Genomic DNA, 15,228 nt, shown 5'->3' with positions numbered 1-15,228 from the left:
CATCCACCTCATGTGTTGATGGGAGAATTGGGTCTTTTTTTCATTCAATCTGCTGGTTGAGTAAAATAAAAATAAATAATATATGGGCTACCTCAATTGTCAGTTTTGCATTTTGCGGGTCTCTGCGCCCAGCTGTGTCATTCATTCACTAAGATCTGTGAATGAACAAACTACAAATCTCGTCTTCCACCACAGCCGACAGGCTTGTAGTTCTCAATTAAAACACAAGTGCAGTGATAACCACACTAGTAGTCCATTGACAATTCATCTAGCTCAGTGACTAAAATTCTGTACCTTGGTGTGGAGAAGGATCTGAAGGAAGAGTCTGCAAAAGCCTGTGCATTGCATCACAATGAAGTGATAGAGGTTGCAATGCTTTGCACTTTTATTTGCAAAAATAACAATTCACATTAGTGGTCGCATTGGAGACCAATTCACATTGGAGAAGGACGCCTTTACAGTGATGGTCACAGTAAAAAGTGCTTCATTCATTAGTGGTCAATGAGAAGAACATCCCCCTTATATATAACCAAAAAGGTAATTGGTGTCGATGGTTACGAGTCTGAAAGGCGGAAATTGCTAATTGGATAATTTCTAAAGGAACCCCTAGCAACCTCTTGGAGAACCCTGATGGCATCACTTGGGGAAAGGTACATGGAGGCGTTACTTTTGGTCACGTCACTTCTGGTCCAGCACATCCGGTAATTCGAACACACATTGGCTCCAGGAAAGGAGTGGAATGGTGGCGTTTCCTTTGGCAATACTCCAAGCGGCATTTGCTATGCCAATGAGGCACTTTTAAATGTGAGCCTAATTTTCACCTGTCTGTCTACAGTGGTTTTAATAAACATACTGCACTATACTAGCCTTTTCTATGGTGGAGTGGAGGAGCCACAATCAGATACAGATTTCCTACCTTGGTGCAAACAGTGGAGTATCATAAAGCAAACAAACGCATAATGAACTTCTTTTTGATTAAAGAGGTCATTTTGGTCTGGTGAGTGATTCATTTTCATGATTGCATATTTTCATCACATCTGGTGGATGTGGAATATAAGAAGACTATTGGAGACCTTTATATGAGGAGAGGACTTTTGATATATGGGAATATATGAACACTTATATTATCTATTTTGATAATGTGTTATATTTATTTATTATTATTGATTGAGGTACATGTGCACTAATTGGACAAGTCTTAGCATACATTTAGGGGGTTCTATACTAAATCAGCTAAGTGCATGTTGAAGCACACAGTGTGCAGTTGCCAACTGTCTGCAGAGTGAATATCTAAAGAACTCTAAACGTTGTGTGGCCTTCAGATTAGCACAACAACAGTGTGTAGAGAGCTTCATGGAATGGGTTTCTATGGCTGAGCAGCTGCATCCAAGCCTTACATCACCAAGTGCAATGCAAAGCTTCAGATGCAGTGGTGTAAAGCACGCTGCCACTGGATTCTAGAGCAATGGAGATGTGTTCTACGGAGTGATGAATCACACTTCTCTGGGTTTGGCGGTTGCCAGAAGAGCTGTACTTGCCTAACTGCATTGTAACAAGTGTAATGTTTGGTGGAGGGGGCATTCTGGTGTAAGGTTGTTTTTCAGGGGTTGGGCTTGGCCCTTTAGTTCCAGTGAAGGGAACTCTTAAGGTGTCAGCATACCAAGACATTTTGGACGATTTCATGCTCCCAACTCTGTAGGAACAGTTTGGGGATGGCCCCTTCCTGTTCCAACAGGACTGCGCACCAGTGCACAAAGCAAGATCCATAAAGACATGGATGAGCAAGTTTGGGGTGGAGGAACATGACTGGCCTGCACAGAGTTCTGATCTCAACCCAACAGAACACCTTTGGGATGAATTAGAGCAGAAACTGCGAGCCAGGCCTTCTCATCCGACATCAGTGCCTGACCTCACAAATGCACTTCTGGAAGAATGGTCAAACCTTCCCATAGACACCCTCCTAAACCTTGTGGACGGCCTTCCCAGAAGAGTTGAAGCTGTTATAGCTGCAAAGGGCGGGGCCAACTCAATATTGAACCATATGGACTAAGACTGGAATTCCATTAAAATTCATGTGCGTGTAAAGATGTAAATTGGCAAAGCAACAGTCTATCTTTAATGTGGTGCTTTACTGATGTGAATGTGCAATATATATGTATAGCGCTGAGTAAATTGACAGCACTATAAAGGTACCTGTAATAAATAAATAAAATAATAAAGTGAACCTGTGATCACCTATAGAGTGGAAAACGGTGACCGACATTTATCAATGAACACTGTACATTGTAGTTAGTATCTGGTAAGCCTGAAATCTGTGTGCTCTACTATACCAAGTTCTGCTGACTGGTGTAGTTGAGTCACCTCTGTACTCCTACTTAACATTGAACCCTACGGACTAAGACTGGGATGCCAATAAAGTTCATGTGTGTGTAAAGGCAGGCCAACCAATACTTTTGGCCGAATAGTGTGTGTGACAGATATATATATATATATATATATATATATATAACATTTTTCTGAATTAAAATGTATAGCTGTTTGCTTATCTTCAAAAGGTGAAAAGCTTTTCATGTTTCACTTTAAACCATCAGTGAACTTGCCTCTGTTGCCTGCAACCCATCATCTTGCAGTTTTGCTGGGTCTATAATTTAGGAGCCCTTTGAGTGTTTATTGTCTTTGTGATCCTGCTCCAGCTCTAATTCCCTGTTAGCGTGGCCACTTAATAGAGCTAGTACAGTTAAATTCTAATTAGGGAAAGTGAGAGGGAGGGCTCCTCACCCACTGGAGGTGAGCCTTAACACCGGGCCAGTTCAAACAGGTCCTCCTGTAGCTTGTAACCAGAACTGATAATCTGCTTGTTTCAACCTGTAAAATTATATGACATTGTGCCATTAACTCATTGCTACAAGGGAGAACATTTTGCTTTCTGCTTCAGATACATCCTGCTGCTTAGCTACATCTATATCATATATATGTCCAGTAGATCTGTAGAGAGATGAGATCAGATTCTGCCTTCTACAGTAATAGTGGAACCCACAGGTAGAATTTAAAATGAAAGCTATAATCTAAGCATGTATAACGAAAGCATTAATGTGGTAATTATTTTTAAATACAAGTTGTGTAAGAAATTTTATTTTGCTATCAATCTGTTGTAATGTCTGGTACAGCAGTATTCAGATGGGCAGTGCTAGGAGCTATGTGTTAGGCATATTTAGTATGCACTTAAAGCGGAGTTCCACTTACACTGGCAAAACATAACAGTCAGCAGCTACAAAAACTGTAGCTGCTGATTTTTATAAAACAGCCACTCGCCAGTCCCACGATCCCACGGTATCCTCCCCGCGGCCTATTTCACCAGCCGCCTGGTGTTCCAGGCGCCGGCATCTTCAGTGTGGGCACCTGACTGTGACAGCTTGCGGGCATGTGCAAGTAGCACTGCGCTTACTGAATGGTCCCGTAGTCTTCTGGGACCTGTCACGTGTCCCAGAAAACTACAGGGAGAGAGGGAGGACAACTTCTGCTTCCGATCACTTAGGTGATCGCAGCGGAAGTGAGAGCAGGTACCTGTCAAATTCCGGTACACGCTCCCCCCCCACACTCCCCAAAGGTGTCAGTCCTTAATGGGGAGCGGGGGACTAGTCTTTAAAGCGGAACTTACCCTTTTGGGTGGAGCTCCACTTTAAGCTGGCAAAGGGCATTCTGACAGGAGGAGAGAGCAATGTGGAAGGATGGGGGTGAACTACTGCTGCTCCTTTACTGTCCTTTTACAGGCTGGGGAAGAAGGGTAATTTATTGCATTTAAAGTAGTTGTAAAGGCATCACGTTTTATTTATTTATTTTTAACCTTAATGCATTTTCTACATAAGGTAAAAAACCTGTCTCCCGTTATATTGTAAAGCGCTGAGCAAACTGTTGGCGCTATATAAATCCTGTATAATAATAATAATTTACCTGTCAGTGGTCATAATGTTATGGCTGATTGGTGTATTTCTCTGTATTTAGCGGTTTGCCTGGTGTTCAAATTTTAAAGATGAGTTATTGTCCCCAAAACAAAGAGCAGGGCCCTCGAACCCCTCGTGTATCACATTGTATTGTTATCGTACTGTCACATGTTCTGTCTCCCATTGTAACGTACAGCGCTGAGCGAACTGTTGGCGCTTTATAAATACTGTATAATAATAATAATGACTAAATTAAATGTTTGCTTTACTCCTGTTACTAACATTTTAGATCTTTTTTTTTTTTCCCAGATAGAGTTTGATATATTTATATTTAATTTTGAATTGCTCATTTTGAAATGTCCATCCATCTACAGGTTTATGTAGACCTCTACCCAATTCATATAATCTCATATGAGCTTTAACTTTAAAAAATATTTAAAAAATGAAAGATATTAATAAGTTCAGCTTTCATTTGAATAATATGTGGTGATCCTGCCATGAAAGTATTTGTCTAAGCTTTTCCTATTATAAACCTAAAAGAGAAGTAGGGGTTTATTCCCCCCCCCCAGTTATACTAACCTAGATGGATGCAGCATCAGTCCTATGCTGCATCATTCCTCCTCCGGCTCTAAGTGTAAGAATTCAAGAGTTCTCAGAGCCGCTCTGAGCAGAGAGTGGTAGTTGTCAGTCACCGTTGTCTGCTCTGCCCCCGCGCCTCCAGCACTTACTGGAGTTCTGGGCTGTGGAGGGGGAGGGAGAGGCTGGCTCAGGCTCTCAGTGGCTTGCTGAGAGGCTGGGCCAGGTGCCACTCCAGACTCTGGGGTGGATCCCAACTTTAAATTTGGTATCTTACCCCAGCCTGGACTGGCTGAGTAACGTCAGCCAATAGAGGGTTTCAGCGCCCTGTCAGCTGAAAATGGGGCACAGGAGTGCAGAACGAACTGCACTCCTGTGATCCACAGAAGTACAGCCAAAACAGCTTTGGCTGTACTTCTCCTTTAACACTCTGTCCCTGTCTCTCTCAGTTCCTTTTCTGTGTTGTCACTTTGTCACATGCACTGCTGGTAGAAGATTATAAACGGCCGTTCCGTTGTACAGCCAAGTCTTGCCCTAACAAATGTCACGCAGCTGTCTCTGGAGTCCATGTGGACAGGAAGTAGCTGCAAAGAAGCTGCAGGAGATCTGTAATACTAAGATGCAAAACGAAAAAGAAAAACTCAAGGAAAAAAGGTGAACCCAGTTTTTTCTACGGGCTCATTCACACCAGAGCGAGGTGCTGGATTCCTGCTTACTCTGTGTGTCCCGCACCAAATTCAAAATGCCCTGAGCTTGCAAACTGCTTTGGGTGTCAATACAACATTATGCTTTAATACTATTGATATTGCCCTGGGTGCAGAGTATAAGTGAAAAGTTTCCAAGTGTGGGTGTCAATCTAATCCGAGCAATACCCCAAACACAGATTGCAGATGCAGTGCGTTTGCCTGCACCAGGTCACATGGTACCACAGTACCATGCGATTTGGTGTAATGCGCTTTTGAAAAGTAGTTAACGCACTAATTTCCGTGCAATCCACTGCGATTTCAGCTTATTCAAATGAATGGTCTGAAAATCGCACCACACTGAGTCGCATAGGACTTGCAATTCAGGTGTGACCTAGCCCTTAAAGAGACAAGGCCTTTATTTGATTCTAAACTAGATATCTTTCAGTTATAGTATACATTTAAGGAAACTAATGTGTGCAATATTAACAGTGTAACTCGTTAAGCATCTTTCAGAATTCCTAATTTGTTTCTTAATTTATTTCCTTTCCTTCCAGATGACGCTGGCGTCTGCAGGGCTGAACTTTCCATGTCACCGGCTTTCAGTGGCTAGACGAACGTCCCCCGTTCAGACCAGAGAGCAGTCTGAAGAGGTAATCATCTGTTCAGTCCTATGCAGCACACATCATAGTCTAGATAGGAATATAGTTTACATTAGGAAGTAAAAACGTATAATAGCCAGTGACAGAAATAAAACCATTATACACAGGGAACTTGGTATATGTTGAATAACTCTGAATTTACATTAAAAACAACCTATACAATTAAAACAACTTGGCTACTTTAACATCAGATGAGTTTTCAGATATAATCCTTCACCCTTCTGCTGTTGTCCTTATACCGTTGTGCTGAGATCTTCACGAGTCTGCCAGATTTCCTGGGAAAAGCCACCTGTGATAAAGAACACAATCCTAGTATCACTCTAGATGTGCATATTCACAGTCCAAGCCTTGTAAGTGGACAACAAGTTAAGCTGGCCATACACTAGTAGGTTTTTAAATGATTATTTGTGCAAAAATTCTTATCAGTACATTTGATGACATGATGAATGTTTGAATGTACCTCAAATTTTTGTTTGTTTTAACATTCAATTTTGGAGTAAATTCCATCCTGTTCCTTTGAAATTTTTTGTCACTATGTTAAAAAACGAAAGACGATTTGATGATCGTTCATAAATCAAATGTTTTCTAACAAAATTCTACTGGTCTATGGCTAGCCTAAACAATCTTGGTAGGATGCCAGTGGCGTTCTCTTTAGCACCAAAACTCATGGCAGTTATGTATGCTGTTCCCTCAGGATTTTATCTTGTTAGTTGTTCAGCTAACTTCCACTGCAATTTACAAGGATGTTTTAGTTAGTAGAAATGATTTTTAAAACTGCAAGCTGCTGACCACGCATCATGCAGGCATGAGGAGCTACAAAGTATATGTGAACCCTCACCACATTTCGTTTTAAGTAGAAATGTAAGGCAAAATGTGTGTGTATGTGTCTGTGTGTATTATTATGTATTTGTGTATTATTATAAATCCATCCCTTTTTTTTCTGATCATATAACCTTTGTTCTCAGCTGCATAAGAGGTTGTGGTGGAAACTGCAGTTGGTATGTCCTCAGGAGATAGAGTGAGAGAGTGGTGCACTGATCTTCCCAGTGAATGACTGTGCAGGAGTGGTGTCAGCACAAGTCTTGGCCATTAGAGGACAAGCAGACTGGGCTCTCAGCACAGCCACAAAACTGACCATGCTGGGAAGGATGTGCTTCTATGCTCAGCATGCTCAAGTTTTACATAAGAAAGCAGGGGGGCTGCCAGGATCATCAGGTATTTCACACAAAGGAAGAAATGCAAAGACGACTGGATAATGTAACACAAATACATGGTACAACAGACACATATCAGGAGTATGAAATGCTGAGATAACTTAACGTATGACGTCCTCCCACTCTAACCACGCATGCGTGCCCCCCCGGGTGCGCTGTGTCCCTGGGACACAGTGGATCGCCGATGATGTCGGCTCTGTCGTGATCAGCTGTGGCCAATCACAGCTGATCGCATGTAAATAAGGAAATGCCGGTTATCGGCATTCCTCTCCTCATGAGCTGTCACGCTGACAGCTTGTGAGGACAGGAGAGCCGGTAATCAGCATTCCTCAAAGGGGACAAGTACACTTATCAGGGCAGTGATGATCAGTGTAGCCCCATCAGTGCCACCTGTCAGTGTCCATCAATGCCACCCGCCAGTGCCACATCAATGCCACATATCAGTGCCCATCTGAGCTGACTTTCAGTGCTGCCAATCAGTGCCACCTATCAGTGCCTAATATGAATATGAGTGCTGTCTTTCAGTGCCCATCAGTGATGCCTGTCAATACTCATCAGTTCCGCCTGTCAGTGCCCATCACTGCAGCCTTATTAGCGCATATCAGGGAAGGAGAAAAATTACTTATTTACAAAATTTTATAACAGAAACTAAGAAAAAACTTATTTTTTAAAAACATTTCAGTTGTTTTTGGTTTGTTTAGCAAAAAATAAAAAACCCAGAGGTGATTAAATACCACCAAAAGAAAGCTCTATCTGTCTAAAAAAAAAAAAAATTATAAAAATTTCATATGAGTACAGTGTTGCATGACCGCGCAATTGTCATTCAAAGTGTGACAGCACTGAAAGCTGAAAATTGGCCTGCGCGGGGTAAAAGTGCCAGGTAGACAAGTGGTTAAAGTGATTCATATATAGATTTTGGAGCTACCACTGCTGACCTGTTTATAAACTTTAGACTTTGTAGCTGACAGCTGGATCCCGTTTTCCCCACTATGCAAAACAGGGTTCATATCCTAATAGTAAGGCCAGGATCAGGAAGATGCACCTTAAACCTACACTTTTTGCAACTGATTGGCAATGGCGGCTTCCATTTCTATTTTTATAAGTTCACTAGTGGGGAAGGGGAGCAAACAACTATGAATAAATAAAAAAAAAAAAAACACCTTATAAAAGTAACTCCAGGTTTTTAAAAAAAAAAAAAAAGAAAAAAGACTGTTGTTGGCCTTAAATGGTATGAATCATATGCATTCCCAAATGTGACAAGGACCATGGAGGTTTTCGAAGCTAGTGTCCCTTTAATTGGCGTGTAAATAAAGTTACATAGCAGAACGGAAGCTTGGTACGCTGTACACTTACTCGTCTTACACGGGGGTGAACTGAGCAACCATTTATTTCAATGCACTCAGATTCTTCCTGGCTTGAATCACGCTGCTCTTACATTATCTTTTGTAAATAGCAGGAAGTTACCTGGCAAGTTTATCTGCAGATTATATCTGTTTTGTAAATGAGCACTGTAATTTTTATCCTATTACTTAGCATTCTTAACTACTTAAATAGGAATTACCATTGTCACAGTGAACATTACATTAATTCAGTCACACATTAGCTGGAAATGTTTTGATGGAATCCAAAACCATTGTTTGTTCTCAAAGGGTTTAACTCCTCATTGGGAGGTGCATCTTTGTGTTAGTCCACTAGCTGCTAATATTTATTATTTCATGATACTGAGAAAGGTATCTATGGGTAGTAAAGAAAAGTTTCAGCAGTATACAGTATATGATTTTGAGTCATTTAGCTGACATGTAGCGTATGATCTAAAGATTCTGACACATGTTCTCTATTGGTAGGATTTTGAGTTGTTTTTTGGCTTGTTTCAATTTATCCCAAAGATATAGATAGCAAACCTTTTTATATGATAAAGAAAGGATAACGTTTGGAAGAAAAGTATAGTGTCATTTATATTTTCTTTCAATTACTGTGGTCAGGCCTATTAAAAAAAAAAAAAAAGTCTCCTTTTTTCAGGTGGATATGAAATGTTGCATATGAATATTTTGCATTCCCATTTTCTGCTCTAGATTCCTTTAGGGCTCATTCGTTTAGCTGAGTTGGACCATACACTGCTAAGAATCAGCATTTATGTGCAGTGGGTAAGCACAGGTGTGCAAAAATCAGTGACAGGCTGATAACTGTTAACAGGTAGCAGAACATCGGAGTGTGTCCCTGGAGACAATCTGAACACACCTGTACATACTTTCTGCAGAGAAATGCTGATTATTGGGGCATACTGCCCAATTTGACTATGTGAATGAGCTCAAATTGTTTTTTAGTTTCTCTTTTCCATGTGTAAAAAAGAAAAAAAGGCCTGTTTACAAAGTTCAGTAGCTCAAGCACAAATACACACATATGCCCACACGTTAATGAGTCAGAGCAATGACTCTGCCCCCTCTTTCTGATTGGCTGTTACATCGGCTTCACTAGGAGATAGTGAACCTGAAAGTAGTCCACAACTGCTGCTATATTGATTTGTGGTTTGCTTTCAAAATACAGTTATTATTTATAATTTTGCAGGAAATGTGCTGTGAAAAATTTATGCAAGGTATAAACTACTTCCAAAGTGTCACAATGGTACAAATGTGGGAGTTACTTTCCATATGTGCAATTGCAAAAAGTTGTGGTTGCCATTTTTTGTTGTAGGTTTGTTACTAGGAACAGCAAGATCATTCTGACTGATTAGTCTTTGTATATGAAGCCCAATGAGTATAGAATATTCATCCAAAGCAACCAATTGGATATCAAATTAACAGCAGACCCCAGCTTAAAATGCACATCCTATTTAAACTATGACAGCGAATGTATTGGCAGAGCGCTGGTCCCAAAAATAGAAAAACTATATGGCTTGAGATCCAGAAAAGCAGCTCTCTGTCAACTGGGCTATTCCTAGGGTTCTTCAGAGTAGTCTGAAGAATGTAGAAAGTACATGTATGACTACCATACAAACTGGTATGTGTCAGATCTTTATTGCACATACAGGGACAAATCGAATGCATTTCGTGGGCTCAGATCTTCCCCTTAGGGTGTAATGATGCAGACTGTCTGACCAGTGACCCATACCAGTACGTGCCCTATACCTTTTTTGCAAGTTGTTGTCAATTTTCATCTTCAATTACTGCAGCTTTTAAAAGAGAAGTATGGCCAAAGCTTTTACAGCCATATTTCTCTTCTGGGTCACAGGAGTACATGCACTTTTACTGTCATGTGACCCAGAGTCCGCTTACAATAAGCTATAGCCCGTTGTCAGCTGATGTCACAGAGCTGCTCCAGACTCTGGAAGGTTCCCAACCATACGTCTGGAGGAAAAGAAATTTAGTCTCCAAACACGGAAAGGTTTCTTCACAGTGAGAGCTCTGAAAATGTGGAATAGACTCCCTCAAGAAGTGGTTCTGGCCAGCTCAGTGGATTGCTTCAAACAAGGCCTGGACTGTTTCTTAGATACACAGAATATAACTGGATACTAACATTTATAGGTAAAGTTGATCCAGTGAATATCCGATTGCCTTTCGGGGGGGATCAGGAAGGAATTTTTTTTGCAGCAGGAGCAAATTGGATCGTGCTTTGCTGAGTTTTTTTTTTGCCTTCCTCTGGATCAACTGTGGGTATAGGATTATAACTTTTTTTTTTTCTTTATGGTTGAACTGGATGGACTTTGCCTTTTTTCAGCCAGACTAACTATGTAACTATATTGTTGGGATCCATCCAGCTGACTGACTGACTACTGGCTCTGGTTCTCAGTGTTCAGCTGAAAGCCAAACCCAGCTGTGTCCACTCCCTCCCCTGCCCGGTGCTCCAGTAAGCACTGTAGGGGCAGATCGGAGTATACGGTCATAGCATGGGACAGCTGTAGCATAGAGGTAAGTATGTGTGTATCATCTCTTTTTTTTTTTTTTTTATAAACCCCATACATTTCCTTTAAGTCTTAATGAAGTGGGAGTTTTGAGCCATCAAAACCCAATGGAATATCTTAATCGTACAGTACAGGATTCGGGGTTGAAATTTGAAGTCTTTGGGTTACAAGCTGGTACTTTCAGACAACTGGACACTGGCAAAGTGAGTCCCCAGTTTTTCAGTATTGGATCTCTTCTGCCTTACGGGGAAATCACTCTTAGCTTAACTACTTTATTTTATTTGGATTCTTCAGTCAAGTCTTCAATATCTTCTAATGCAGCAATATTATTATTATTATTATTATTATACAGTATTTATATAGCGCCAAAGGGTTTGCTCAGCGCTGTACAATAACGAGGGGGACAGAACATGTAACAATACAATACACGAGGGGTTCGAGGGCCCTGCTCTTTCGAGCTTACAATCTAGGAGAAGCAGTATATTTGTATCGGTTCCACCTACCAGTTTCTGGCACTTTCTCATTGTGCTGCCTTGGATTACACAAGGCATTCTTTAGCATTCAGCAGTGTCTGTCCCTTTAAGGCTAGGGACGTCCTGTCTGCTAACTTGGGAGGAAGTGACCTCATCTCTTCAGACTGAAGAAATTCTACAATGCAAGTACATGTGGGATGCTGTTCCCTCTTCATATATGGGCTTGATTAGACCCCCAAAGTCTGTAAGTACCCCTCCTATGTACTGAGGAATGTTATGTATATAGCTAGGTAGTTAGATATGTACTCATGTCTGTTTATTATGTTTGTATTTCAGTTTTACCGCATTCTCATTATGTCACATGTTATCAGTAAAAGATCATCGGTTATCAATCATCGACTCTTTACTGTGTGGACATCAAAGGTTATACTGCCTGTAACCCTCTGTAACCCTTTCATAACTGCAGAGAAGGCAGGACAGTAAAAAGACTTACACGGTTACTTCAGAGCACATTGTGTGAAAAATCTACAGCAAGCCCCACAACACAGAAAAGACTCTTAACTGTTAATACAGCAGCACGTGTGTGTGAAATCCCCACAGCACAGCCAGTCTAGGCATAGCAAAGTGAAACTAACTCAGATATGAAAGATATCACTAAATTAACCCTTCCTAAAATCTCGTGCAAACAGGAAGAAAATATGCACAGTACACTGGAAACTAGGTCACAATGCAGCACGCCGAGAACTTATAACAAATCGGATCTGTCGTCATCCAAAGCAGAAACCGCCAGATCTAAGCGTTCAAGTTCCAGGCATTCAAACGTCACAGACCTATCGTCAGTCAGTGCTGGGGCAGCCAGGAGTAAGCATATAAGTTCCAGACATTCTAGCGTCACAAACTTGTCTTCAGTCAGCGCTATCGCCGCCAGGGCACAAGCCAAGGCCGAGGCCGCATGCGCCATGGCCTCCTATGCCATACGGGAAGCAGAGCTTATGAAAGAGCAAGGCTACCTAGATGAAGAGCAGCAGAAGAGTAAAGCAGAAACGCTTAGGAGAAAGGCAGAAGTGCAAGCCTCTTTACACATACTTCAGCAACAGAAAATAGCTGCAGCAGCCATAGCTGAAGCCGAAGTTCTCGCGAGAGCTGCAGATATTCAGTTTGTAGAGAGCGATGTACTGGAAACCCCGATAACACCTCTCAGTACATTCCAACGCACCCGTGAGTACGTGCAATCACAAGCAACCCTGTACCCTGATAAACAGCCTAGTGACGCACCGAAACCATCAAGGACCCAGTTGGGAGCAGACAGCTTTGATGTTACGCATCACTACAAGACTGAACCTGAACCGCCATGTGATAAGTCAACCAATCACGTGCTCAGATACCAAACCGCCAACACGCTAAGAAACCAAGTAGATGGCGATATAACCTCTCCTCGTGCAAAACCAGATCTAGACTACAATAGAGGAGAGCAACCATCTGACCAAAATAGACTTAGTCAAATACCACAACGAACCCATCAGTCACTATCAGCCAGTTGTCCCGCGTTTGTACCCAGAAGAAACGCACCTGACACAGCAAGGGTTACAGACGTGTCGAAATACCTGATGCGCCGTGAGATGGTGAGCACTGGTCTCTTGAAGTTCGACGATCGTCCTGAAAACTACTGGGCCTGGAGGTCATCCTTCCTAAGCAGCACCCAAAACTTAGAGCTGACAGAGAGAGAGAAGCTCGACCTACTCGCCAAATACCTAGGACCAGAGTCCTCAGAGCAGGCCAAAAGAATCAGGTCAGTGCATGTCCATGATGCAACAACAGGACTTGCGATGGTCTGGCAGAGAATGGAAGACTGCTATGAGTCACCTGAAGTAATAGAAGAAGCACTTTTAAAGAAAATTGAAACTTGCCCAAAAATGACAAAGACAATCAGAAGCTGAGAGAGCTTGGAGACCTACTCCTAGAGATAGAAGCAGCAAAGACTAGTGGAACTCTGCCAGGTCTCTTATACTTAGACGCAGCACGTGGAGTAGAGCCCATAATCGAGAAGCTCCCTTTCAACCTGCAAGAAAGGTGGGTCTCTCAAGCATCCAGATACAAGAAAGACTATCGAGTTGCATTTCCACCGTTTGTCTTCCTCGCTGAATTCGTTGTAGACCAAGCTAAGACACGCAATGACCCAAGCTTCGCCTTCCTGAACAAGAGAGTTGCAAGCTCCCCAAGGACAGAGAAGCAGCCGCCAGTACACTACAAAGAACGCAGAGCAACAGTGTCTGTGCGGAAGACAGAAGTTCCGCCTGAGGCTGCAGCCAATCAGGAAGACAACACAAGCAAGGAAGTTGAGGATCCAGACAAACAGTGCCCAATACACAACAAGCCTCATCCACTAAGAAAATGTCGCAGTTTCAGAAGTAAGACATTAGAGGAGCGCAAGGCTTACCTTAAAGACAATCACATTTGTTTCAGATGCTGCGCCTCAATGCAACATCTTGCAAAAGACTGTAAGAGAGAAATACGGTGCACAGAATGCAACAATGACCGACATCTGTCAGCGCTGCACCCAGGACCACCACCATGGAGATCAGAAGTTCCAGCAACTCAAGAAGATCATGGTGGGGAGCAAAAAGAAAGTGCAACACCAGCGATAACTTCAAAGTGCACTGAGATCTGTACAGAACCAGGACTCTCTAGATCATGCTCCAAGATATGCTTAGTCAAAGTGTATCCCAACGGTCTCAGAGAAAAGGCAGTGAAGATGTATACAGTCCTAGACGAACAAAGCAACAGGTCTCTAGCAAAGACAGAGTTCTTCGACCTCTTCGGTGACAAAGGAAGTCCAACTCCATACACCTTGAAGACATGTTCTGGAGTTATAGAGACATCAGGGAGAAGAGCAAACAACTACACCATCGAGTCATTAGATGGAAAGACGCAGCTGACTCTTCCTACCCTCATAGAATGTGACATGATACCAGATGACAGGTCAGAGATTCCCACACCTGAAGTGGCACGTCACTACCCTCATCTCATTCGAATAGCAAACAAGATCCCAACACTCAACCCAGATGCTGCAATCGTCCTTCTACTAGGAAGAGACATACTGAGAGTGCACAAGGTCAGAGAACAATACAATGGGCCGCACAATGCACCATTTGCTCAACGTCTTGATCTTGGATGGGTTATCGTTGGAAATGTATGTCTGGACGGACTTCACAAACCCGCAAAGGTTAATGTCTACAGAACAAATCTGCTGCAGAACGGTCGCACATCATGTCTTTGCCCATGTAACAACAGCATGCAGATTAAAGAGAAACTATCTAACCCAACGCATCCCCAGAACATCCAGAGGTTCCTGGAAGATACAGCCTCAGCTGAAGATTCAGATCAGCTAGGCCACAAAGTGTTTGAGAGAACTCAAGATGATGACAAACTAGCACCATCTGTTGAAGATAACCTCTTCCTTGAGATCATGGACAGAGAAGTCTTCAAAGACAAAGCAGGCAGTTGGGTAGCCCCACTACCACTCCGTACACCACGGCATCGTCTTCCCAACAACAGAGTGCAAGCAGAGAAACGCCTTGCGCTATTGCAGCGCACTCTTGAAAGAAAGCCAGACATGAAAGAACACTTCCAAGAATTCATGCGGAAAATCTTTGACAAAGATCAAGCTGAAAAAGCACCAGCACTGCATGAAAAACAAGAACGCTGGTACTTGCCAATATTCGGAGTGTACCATCCTCAAAAACCAGGTCAGATACGTGTAGTATTTGATTCCAGTGCAAAG

At 42.3% G+C, this 15,228-nt stretch overlaps 1 protein-coding gene and 1 long non-coding RNA gene across 2 annotated transcripts in view; both read left to right on the top strand.

The window, feature by feature from the left end:
* FAF1 (Fas associated factor 1) overlaps positions 1-15,228 on the top strand; it is a 426,653-nt gene that overhangs the window by 234,377 nt on the left and 177,048 nt on the right. The window contains exon 9 of the mRNA XM_089684458.1: positions 5,758-5,853. Coding sequence (XP_089540584.1) covers positions 5,758-5,853 — 96 coding nt within the window. The remainder of the gene's footprint in view (positions 1-5,757; positions 5,854-15,228) is intronic.
* LOC149456847 (uncharacterized) lies at positions 11,518-11,839 on the top strand. The gene is made up of 2 exons (XR_016313800.1): positions 11,518-11,691; positions 11,784-11,839. It is a non-coding gene; the product is annotated as an uncharacterized LOC149456847 (long non-coding RNA).

This window comes from Staurois parvus, unplaced genomic scaffold, assembly GCF_062004578.1.
Source record: "Staurois parvus isolate SC_StPar_1 unplaced genomic scaffold, SC_StPar_1.0 ptg000347l, whole genome shotgun sequence".
In the NCBI taxonomy this organism is placed as follows: Eukaryota; Metazoa; Chordata; class Amphibia; order Anura; family Ranidae; genus Staurois; species Staurois parvus.
This window is presented reverse-complemented; position numbering and strand designations above follow the sequence as displayed.